The 11,585-nt window shown below is 38.9% G+C and overlaps 1 protein-coding gene across 1 annotated transcript; it reads right to left on the reverse strand.

Moving 5' to 3' along the window:
* Window positions 1–9,358: 9,358 nt before the first annotated feature.
* On the reverse strand, window positions 9,359–10,282 carry LOC123642376 (olfactory receptor 2D3-like). The gene has a single exon (XM_045557406.1). It carries the CDS (start codon window positions 10,280–10,282, stop codon window positions 9,359–9,361), a length of 924 nt encoding a protein of 307 aa, XP_045413362.1.
* Between the last annotated feature and the right edge of the window lie 1,303 nt (window positions 10,283–11,585).

The raw sequence follows: 11,585 nt of genomic DNA on the forward strand, positions 1-11,585 counted from the left end.
GCATTGTATGAGGGTCCTAATTTCTCTACATCCTTGCCAGCACTTGTTATTGTCTGCCATTTTGATTATGGTCACCTTTACGTGTGTTAAGCTATATTGCATCATGTTTTTTTGTTTTTTAATTTTCAATTTCAGATTGCTGGGGTAAAGACACTTCGGTTACATATATTGCCTTTGCACTGCTCGAGTCAGAGCTACAAGTGTGCTCATCCCCCAGAATGTATGCACTGCACCCGTTAAGTGTGATTTTACTCTTTCCCTCTTCCCCCTCCCACCTGCCCGACACTCAGTGAATATTACTTCCATATGTGCGTATAAATGTTGATCAGTTAGTGCCAATTTAATGGTGATTACATGTGGTGCTTGTTTTTCCATTCTTGTGATACTTCACTATGAGGATTGGGCTCTAAGCTCCATCCAGGATAATACAAGAGGTGTTAGTTCACCATTGTTTTTTTGTGGCTGAATAGTACTCCATGGTATACATGTACCACATTTTATTAATCCACTCATGTATTGATGGGCACTTGGGTTGTTTCCACATCTTTGCAATTGTGACTTGTGCTGCTATAAACATTCGAGTGCAGGTGTCTTTATTATAGAATGTCTTTTTTTCCTTTGAGTAAATACCTGGTAGTAGGATTCCTGGATCAAATAGTAGTTCTACTTTGAGTTCTTTGAGGTATCTCCATACTACTTTCCATAGAGGTTGTACTAGTTTGCAGTCCCACCAGCAGTATATAAGTGTTCCTATCTCTCTGTACTCACACCATTTGTTGTTTCGAGACTTTTTGATAAAAGCCACTCCCAATGGAGTTAGTGATATCTCATTGTTTTAAATGTGAAAAAAGAAAGTAAAATGATAAAGTAATAAGGAAACAAATGATAAATACTATGAGAAAAAGTATAAACACAAATTGACAATTTCATAATAAATTTCAATTTCAGTACAATTTAAACAAATGCAAATTAAAATTAGATGCTTTTTGTGCTCATCAGATTGACGGGATATTTTAAAATTTATAATATTCAGTGGTAGTGATGTTCTTGTCTTACTGGTAATAAATATTATTAAAATTTACATGAGGGTAAATTGTCAACATATAGAAAATGTACTAAAATGAGCAATATACTTTGGTAAAGTAAACACAATCATAATATTTTGTAATAAAAATATTTTGTCAAAAACTATGGGCAAAATGAATCTGTGAAGATATTTACTATATTAACTATAATTATAATGCTTTGAAAAAAGACAAATATCCTTATAAATTTTCCTTATAAATACAAAATTATTCCATTAAATAAGCAATGAAATACTACACAGCCACTTAGAAAGTCAAATATTTTATGACATCAAAAATATTTGCAAAATATTCAACATAAAAAAGTGGGTTATAAAAATATTTTATGCTATAATTCTCATTTTAAATGTCTCTTCAAGGTGTGCATGTGGGTGTTTTCTTTAGCGATGGGACTACAAGTGATTTTCTCTTTTCATCTTTTTGTAATTTTATACTCTCCAAATGCTCTACACAAAAACATATTGTTTGTAATCAGAAAATAATTAATTTTTCACTAGATCCTTTATAATCTGAACCCTCATTACTTCTTCACCCACACATCTTCCCTCTTTCTAGCCTCCATCTTTATATACTAGAATTTATAAAGATACTTTCCTAAAGCTACTATTTACAGAGTCTCTGCATTAGGCCCTTTGTAGGCATTATCTTACTTAATCTTCAGAATGATCTTATTTTGTGTCCATTTTATGTAGATAATGAAACTGAACCTTAAGGAGATAAAGTAAAATTTTTAGGGTTTAATAGCTGGATTGGACCCCAGATCCCCAAATCCAAGTCCCATGCTCTTAATTACTACACTTACTACCTCTTTTCGAAAACCTAATCATGTTGAAATGCAAATTAAAACTACAATAAGATATCATCTCACCTCAGTTAAAATAGCTTTTGTCAAAAAGACAGGCAATAACAGTTACTGGCGAGGATGTGGAGAAAGGGGAACACTCATACACTGTTGGCGGGAATGTAAATTAGTACAGCCACTCTGGAGAACAGAATGGATGTTCCTCCAAAAACTAAAAATAGAACTACCTTATGACCCCACAATCCCACTGCTGGGTATATACCCAAAAGAAAGGATATCAGTATATCAAAGAGATATCTGCACTCTCGTGTTTACTGCAGCACTATTCACAATAGCCAAGACATGGACTCAATCTAAGTGTCCATAAATTCATGAATGGATAAAGAAAACATGTAACATATACACAGTGGAATATTTTGTAACCATAAAAGGAATCAAAACCCTGTGATTTGCAACAACATGGATAGAACTGGAGGACATTATGTTAAGTGAAACAAACCAGACAGAAAAACAAATATCACATGTTCTTACTAATACGTGGGAGTTAATTGAACTCATAGACATAGAGAGTATAATAGAATGGTGGTTACCAGAAGCTGAGAAGGATAGTGGTGGGGTGGGGAGAGAAAGGTGGTACAGTTAATAGGTACAAAAGTACAGTTAGAAGGAATAAGATCTAGTGTTTGGTTAGACAATAGGGAGACTATAGTTAACAATAATTTTTTTTTTTTTTTTTTTGAGACAGAGTCTCGCTTTGTTGCCCAGGCTAGAGTGAGTGCCATGGCGTCAGCCTAGCTCACAGCAACCTCAGACCCCTCGGCTTAAGCGATCCTACTGCCTCAGCCTCCCGAGTAGCTGGGACTACAGGCATGTGCCACCACGCCCGGCTAATTTTTTCTGTATAGATTTTTAGTTGGCCATATAATTTCTTTCTATTTTTAGTAGAGACGGGGTCTCGCTCTTGCTCAGACTGGTCTCGAACTCCTGACCTCGAGCAATCCACCCGCCTCGGCCTCCCAGAGTGCTAGGATTACAGGCTTGAGCCACTGTGCCTGGCCCAATAATTTATTATATATTTCAAAATAACTAAAAGAGTGGAATTAGAGTGTTCCTAACATAAATGATAAATGCTTGAGGAGATGGACACCCCAATTACCCTGATTTGATTAATATACGTTGTATGCTTATATCAAAATATCACATGCACATGTACTCCACAAATATGTACAACTATAATGTAGCTATAATAATTCAAAATAAAAATTAAAGATAAAGAAAGAAATACTAGTAAGGTAAAGCAGAGCAACGGTGAAATCAACCCACTCTCATGTTACTGTACGTTAACATCAATACCAGTTGCCTTTTTAAAACATTCTTTTTTGTTGTCTTTGTTTTTCTTGATTTTCCTTTTGTTTTTTTAAATTCCATTATTAAACATTCTCAATATCTTTTACTTAAAGAGAAGAAAACAGCACAAGTCAGAAGAGCCAAGAGGTGGAAGCAACTTAAATGTTCATGAATGACTAAATAGATAAGCCAAATTTGGACGTACATACAATGGAATATTATTTGCCTTTTAAAAAGAAGGAAATCCAGTAGTATACTACAACAAGGATGAATCTTGAGGACAATATGCTAAGTGAAATAAACTTATTGTAAAACATAAAATACTGTATGATTCCACTTCTATGAGGTATTTAGAGTAGTTAAACTCATAGAAACAGAAAGTAAAATGGCAGTTTGCAGCAGCTAGTGGCAGGGGAAATTGGAGAGTTGTTCAATGGGTATACAGTTTCAGTTTTGCAAGATTAAAAAGTTCTAGAGATCTGTTACACAACAATGGGAATATAGGTGCATAACTGGGTATACTTAGAATGAGTAAAGATGATACGTTTTGTCTTTTTACCACAATTTTTTTTAAATGTTTTTTTCCTTTGGAAAAAAGAGAAAAAGCACAATCTCCCTTGATCTTATTATTCCTCGTTTCTATTATCTAATTTGTTTACGTTTTTGTACTTAAGTTATCAAATACATGTTTAGCACTTGCTGCTTCTACTTTGTATCATAATCTTGACCCTTCAAATCCTTTCAATCTCATTTTTATTTCCATGATTCCATTGTGACCGTGATTTCATCAAAGCAATGGTCTTTTCTCATTCCATATCCTCATCAGTCTTTACAATATTTGGTATAATTTGACCATAAACAGTCCTCAAAACCTCACCTTTCTGTGATTGTAGGACACTGTATCTTACTGCTTTTCTTCTAGTACTCTACTACAACTTAATCATTTTCTCTAAACTCCACCCCAAGTTGATAATTCTGTTATTTCTTATGATTGTCTACATCTCATGTGGAACAACAAATAACAACAACAAAAAAAATCAAATGACACTGCTAGAAAATTGTGAATCCTTATCTCAGTTTCTTTTTATTTTAAACACCTTTATTGAGGTATAATTGACATATAAACATTGCATATGTTTAAGGTGTATAACTTGATGTTTTGATATGTATACATTGTAAATGATCACCACAATCAAGCCAATTAACATATTCATCACTTTCACAGAGTAACCATTTCCTTTTCAACCTCTGTGATGAAAATGCTTGATTTAAGATCTACCCTTTTAGCAGATTCCAAGTATATAACACATTATAATTAACTGTTGTCACCAGGATGTACATGAGATCTCAAGAACTCACTCATATTTCATAACTGAAATTTTGTACCCTTTGATCAGTATCTCTCCATTTCCCCCTTCCCCCACTTTATAACATTCTTTTAATTCTCTTCCAATTCTCTGAGGGGTACACCTTCTGCCAATATACACAGTGTAAATTTTTACCTTTTCCCTCACCTTTTATCCAGATCTTTCACCAAAAATACTTTATAGTTCCCCTAAGCTTCATATTGTTTCCATGGGAACATTCTGGTTTCTTTGACTTTACTCTTTGATTGTCTAGAGTCAGCTTTAATGTAACTACTTTCTAAAGTTCTTTACTCAGTCTTCAAGGCAGAGCTGAACTTTATCTTCAACAATATCCAGAAAAATATTTGTACATACTTCCTTTCATGCAGTTGTTGCATTGTCTTTTAATTATTTGTTTACATATTTGTCTCTCTGGGCAGAGTTGCTGCTTCAAGATAGTGTAACATACATCATTTATTTCTATCATCTGTATTTCAATATGACTTGACACATAGCAGGGGTTTAATAAAAGTTAGTTGAATGAATGAATAAATAGACTCATGCCTAGACTCCCACACCAACACATTCGCTCCCTTAAGAGAAGCGTGAGTGAGCAGAGGGGGCTATGTTGGCTGTCGAGACCTTGAGCTATGACCTGGGAGTGGGAAGATCTTGACTTAGAAACTCTGAGCATTGATCACCAGGTTATGAACTCACTGTCAGCCATATTGACATGAAGACGGGTGGGTTTAGTGTGACAGGGAACTAAGGACAGGGAAGAGGGCTCTATGCCTACACACGTAAACTAGCATATTCACACAACCTTGTGTGGCCATCCAGGGGTGTCTGACCACAAGGAGCTTCTGTCTGTGTCTCTATGGCAGGAGGCTCAGGTTCTATCCTGGTCCTGCCTGCTCCCAATGCCCACACCTGTTGGCTAAGATGAGGACAGAAGCCCTGAAGGGGGTGCACTGAGATAGCAAGAGGGAGAGGAGAATGTGGCAGATTTGCTTTTAGTGCAAAAGGAGCAGCAGTGGGTATCCACAGCCTTTGCAGTCACCATGGAATCTTTGGTCAAAAGCTTAACCCTCCCCAGATGAGCTTCAGAAGAGGATTCATGAGGATATTACTCAGGGGAAGCTACAAAAAAGAGGAACACATATTCTTTCTAGAAGCCAGATAGAAAAGAGAGAGGATGAAGAGAGTGAAAGGCAAAGCCCTACCCTTCTCCCCCGCCATGAACAGAATCAAGATTTCATACTTGAAAGGATTAATTTCTCATCAGCGTCCTACCCACTCTCACCTGGAGCGCTGGCAGGAGATAAGAACAGGACACAGTGCAGTGATGAAGAAATAAGTAACGAATGAAGAAAGGTGTGGTTTCTGCAGCCTGCTAATCCATATCCTAGTAGGCAAGCTCCTCTGCAGTTTACCAAAGATGCTGAGGTTGGGACAACATCTGGGCTGTGTATCTTATTCTATCCCAACTAAGGAGCACCATTGTATTAAAGGACACAATGCCAAATTCACCTAGGAATAACCCTGGAGGGTTTTCCTAAAGGAAGTCTTCAAATCTCAGGTCCTAAGAGCTGTTATAATCAGGGTATTCCCTGGAGCAATAAGTGCTGTTAACTTTTTTAACCTTTCTACAATAAGAGATACCCAGAGGCCTTTTTTATTGTAATCTTAAACTGAAATACCTGAATCTCATCTGACATTGGGTACTACGCTAATGTTTCTCAAACCACTCTATGGACCTCTGGGGTCTCAAAGTTCTTTGTCATAATTGAAAAAGAAAGATCTTCATAACGATGATAATGTAAAAGGCAGCTGACACAGGTGTATTCTGAATCATCAGGATGATGCCCACCAAACTAAGAACTACCAGGGAATATCAGAACACTTGTACTCAAAATGCTCTAATTGTCTTAACACTAATAGGTGAGAAACACACTAGGGGTACATGGTGCAGTCCGAGATGTCATGACTATTTAAATGAAAGCTTTATTGTAGTTATTGAAATACAGAAGAAAGGTGTTAGAACTGTCAGTATATAACACAGGGCCACATAATTAAGTCCAAAGGAGAATTCCTGATTTCCCCCCAAACTCCCCCCTTTTGAGTCTTGCCCAGCATCCACAGCACTGCTCAGGCCAAAGGCTCAGCAAGGATATTTCTTTCCCCTCTTTTCTCAACTTGCACATTCTATCTCTTCACATCTTACCATCTCCTCTGCCTCTCCATTGCTACAATCCTAGTTTCAGCCCGTCACCTCTTGTATGCCTTCCTGCCATAGAGATCAATCTTACTGATTGCTTTTCTCACTTTGATGCTTGTCCTTTACAATCCATTGCAACACTCAAAGCAACCTTTCAAAACATCATTGTAAGGCTGGTGACAAGTACCCCTCCCTTCCCTAATGGAAAAAAGAAGAAGTCCTTCCTATCCCTCAATACCTGCCCCAAAGCTGAAACAAAGAAATTCCTCACTCCTGGCACTGACATCTCCTGGCCAAAGAAACTCCCATCCCCCAGTCCTAAGAACCTACGTAAACCCACTCAGACTGCTGGGTGGGGCGGCCTCTCTGGTACCACTCCGTGGGTCCCGTGAGGCCCGCCCGGGTCCCTCTCTCAGGACTCGTTACCCCCACCCGGGAGCACTCCAATAAAGCCTCTTTACTTATCCCTTTCAACTCTGCTCGTCTTTCTTTCTCTGGCGCCGGCTACTTCAAAGAAACCTTACAATAATATCAGGTTGGCTTTCTATTGAACATGAAATAAAATCAATCACTTTTGCAAGACTTTCAAGTCTGCAATGGTTTAAATTATGTCACCTGTAAAAAATACGTCCACCTTGAAACTCTGAATGTGATCATCTTTGGAATAAAGATCTTTGTAAGTGTAATTAAGTAATATCTTGAGATGAGAGCATTATGGATCAGGGAGGGCCCTACAGCCAATGTCTGGTGTTTTTATAAGAATAGAGGAAAGAGAGGTGATGAAGCAAGATGGCCAAATGGAAACCTACAGAAATCATCCCTTGGCATGAACACCAAATTCAACAACTATACATGCAAGCAAGCACCCTCAGAAAAACTGAAAATCAGGTGCGTGATCACGGTACTTGGTTTTAAAATTACATCAAAGAAAGGCACTGATGAGGGCAGAAAGGATAGTGTTGCATTGCCTATGCCACTCTTCTCCATTCCCTGGCAGTGCCATGTCAGCACGCTGAGTGGAGAGAGAATCTGTGTCTGGCGGAGGGACGGTGAAGTGACTGCTGAACTTAGCATTGAAACTCAGTGCCATCCTGTCACAGCGGAACACAGCACAGGACAGAATTCTGCTGCATCCATGGAGGGAATATTTAGACTAGCATAGCCAGAAGGAAATCCTCTACCCTGAAACCTGAGTTCTGACTAGCCCCACCAGTGGCTGACAAAAAGGGGCCTGGAATAAATTTGTAAAACAGTTGGGCCACAAAGAATGCAGTCCTTGGGCAATCAGGGGTGGTAACTGGTAGTATTCCTACATACCAATGAAATGTTGGGTCCATTCCACCCAATACCTAGAGTTAGACTTTTAGTTAAGGGTGGGGAGCAGGACAATAGTGGGTTTTCTTCTCATGGAGGGGCAGTGCACATGCTGAACATCAGTGAAAAGCTACAGATATGTCACTGATGGTGCTTCTGCCTTAACAGAAGTTTATGGCAGTAGATAGAAAAGACTAAAGGGGCCAACTCAGCCCACAGAGAAAACTCGAGGACTGCTTCTCAACTGTCAGTCATTTTTTTTCCACTTCCCACAGAGGAGAACTTAATGGATACTGGCAAAATCAGACCTGCAGAGGAGAGGAGAGCATGTCTGAGGGGAGCAGCTGTGGAGTATTGGTGTCACAGGGGTTTCTGACATGATCGTTCTTTTTATTTTATTTTATTTTTTCTTAAAGAGATGGGACCATCTTCTGTTGCACGGGCAAGAGTGCAGTGGTGTGATCATAGCTCACAGCAGCCTCAAACTCCTGGCGTCAAGCAATCTTTCCACCTTTGCCTCCTTAGTAGCTGAGAGTACCAGTGTGCCCCACCACGCCTGGCTAATGACATGACAGTCCTGAAGTAAGAAGTTTGCTTCTCAAGTCCAGTTTCCTCATGCCAGTAATTATCCTTGGAAGGAGGCAGTGTGTGAGATACCAAAGATGTTTGCTGGAGTGTGAGAGCCTACATCTTGCTGTTTAGGCCAAGGGTTTCCCCATGTGTGGTAAAATTGGAACTACAAGAAATGTTTGTGGTATCAGAGGTTCATGGGGAAAAAAATTATTGACATCTTCTCACTGGAAATTGGGGAATCTGCTGCATTAACATCTGCTAGGATTTCAAGATCCGCGGATAGTTATGGATGATATTGGCATGAGGTAAGTCTAGCAAGCTGCTGTGGACTTTAGAACCAAAAGGAAATATCATGTCCCTGGTTGAAAGTGGATTGGTGCACTAATGGCAGTATAAATAAAGACGCTGCTTATTATTAAAAATATTCTTTAGTATACTACTATTAAGCTGTTATAAGTCAAGCAGGCTGCAACCACAGAGAATAAGCTTGAGCAAGACTGTGTTAGACAAACCTGAAAACATTCCTGGAGGTGCAAGGGTACCTGTATGACCTTGCTGATGTCTCACACTAGAGATGGCTTGGGAAAAATGCCGTTAAAGATTTAAACCACTTTGGAATATCTCCATCCCCCTGATTACATACCAACATAAGTATTTCTGCTTCTGAGAGGCTCTATCTTCCAAATGCTTTTCTAAATGCCTCCTTCACATCCTTGTTTCTTAGGCTATAAATGAAAGGGTTCATCATGGATGTTATGACTGAGTAGAACACTGAGATCACCTTGTCCCCTTCATTCATTTTCTTTGAATTAGGTTGCATGTAGGTAAATATTGTTGACCCATAGAAGAAGAAAACAACAATGAAATGGGAACCACAGGTAGAGATGACCTTGAGTCTCCCCTTCCCTGACTGTATTTGAATCACAGTGGAGATGATATTCCAGTAAGAGAAAAGGATAAGAGAGACAGGACCCAGGAGGATTACCACACCCATTGCAAAGATGGCCATTTCTGTGCTGTAGGTGTCTGCAGAAGCCAGCTTCAGGAGGGCAGGAGGCTCACAAAAATAATGATTAATTATATTCTGTCCCTGGTAAGGAAGAAATAAAGTGAATGTGGTATCTACTAAAGACACAAATGCTCCACTGGCCCAGGACCCTATGACTAGCTGAATACAAATGCTCTGGGTCATGAGGGTGGAATAGTGCAGGGGCTTGCAGACAGCCACATAGCGGTCATAGGACATCGCTGCTAGAAGTGAGCTCTCTGTACACCCCATTATTAGGAAAAAAACCATCTGAATAAAGCACCTAGTAAAAGAAATGGTCTTTCTCATGACCAGCAAATGGAATAGCAATTGGGGAACAATAGTTGTTGAGAAGCAGAGATCAGTAAATGACAGATTTTTAAGTAAGAAGTACATTGGTGTATGAAGTTGAGTGTCAACATGAATTAGGAGTATGATGAGCAGATTCCCAAGCACAGTCAGCAGATAGATGATGAGAAATATCACAAACAGTAGGATCTGGGTCTGATGATCTGAAGAAAGGCCCAGCAAGATAAATTCAGTCACATATGTTTGGTTTTCTCTGCCCATTGATGTTTACTACTGCCTACAGATTGGCATAAATAGAGCAATCAAATGTTGACTCTGTTGAAGCACCAAATAAGAAAATGAAGGTCTCATTGGAAGAACAAATGTATTTGATTTAAAAAATTTTTGTAAACATCTAAGACACTTGATTTTATAATTTTTCCATCCCTATATTCCCACTGAAGCAGTTTGGTTGGTAGGTACAGAAAAATCAGGAATATGACTTCATGGTGATTCTTGCTGGCAGAGTGCTATCAACCAAAGAGCCATTGTTCAAAAATTGTGTGGATAATGTCAAAAAGTCTTCATAGAACATTACAAGTTATTTGTCTGAACTAAAGAAAAAGGATATAAATATATCATATGTATTTGAAAAAATATAAAGAATTCTCCCTTTACTAGAAAGTCCAGGTTGTCTTTTATTTTCTAGTTTACTTACCACACAGCCAATTTTCACTTTAATTTCACCAAACAGCAGAGGCCAATAGTCAACTTTTCTATTTTGTTTCCAGTGGATTTTCTATCAGTCTTCCATGCCATAAAGGGAATTTTTAAGAGGCAATTTTCGATCATGTTATAATCTATGGTCCTGGTACTTCCCTAAATTCTTTATAGGGCAGAGAAACAAATCTTGATGGTGATGGCAGTGCTCAAGAGTAAGGCATAAAGGGACCTCGTTGTCATGGATCCAAGACAGTGAAGAGATGGCCAGACAGGCAGCACAACACACTGTGGTAGGCATGGCTCTTCATGGAGACCAAATGCAGGCTCAACAGCTGTCTGCATAGTTGCAATGTCTAATCTGGCATAACAGCGTTTGACCTCATTCATGCTGCAATTTGATTTAGAATATCCAATCAGTTAAATGAGTGCATCAGTAGGAAAACGGGCATTGTTCCCACGCTCTGAAGCCAGCCAGGAAACACTATTCAAATGAGTGGATTAATAAAATGTGACATATGTATACCGTGGAGTACTACTCAGCCATAAAAAATGGTGAACTACTTACTGTATTATCCTGGTTGGAGCTGGAGCTCATTCTTCTAAGTGAAGTATCACAAGAATGGAAAAACAAACAACCACATGTACTCACCATTAAATTGGTACTAACTGATCAACTCTAATGTGCACACATGGGAAGTAACATTCATAGGCTATCGGGCGGGTGGAGAGGTTAGGAGGGAATAGGTAAATTCACACCTAACGGATGCGACGTTCACTATCTGTGGGGTGGGCATGCTTGTAGCTCTGACTCGGGCAGTGCAAAGGCGATTTATGTAACCAAAGCGTTTGTACTCCTGTAATA

The sequence above is a fragment of the Lemur catta genome, chromosome 7, assembly GCF_020740605.2.
Source record: "Lemur catta isolate mLemCat1 chromosome 7, mLemCat1.pri, whole genome shotgun sequence".
Taxonomy (NCBI): Eukaryota; Metazoa; Chordata; class Mammalia; order Primates; family Lemuridae; genus Lemur; species Lemur catta.

Excerpts from the sequence above, each read along its gene's own strand:
- LOC123642376 (XM_045557406.1), bottom strand. The coding sequence starts at position 10,282 with ATGGGCAGAGAAAACCAAACATATGTGACTGAATTTATCTTGCTGGGC.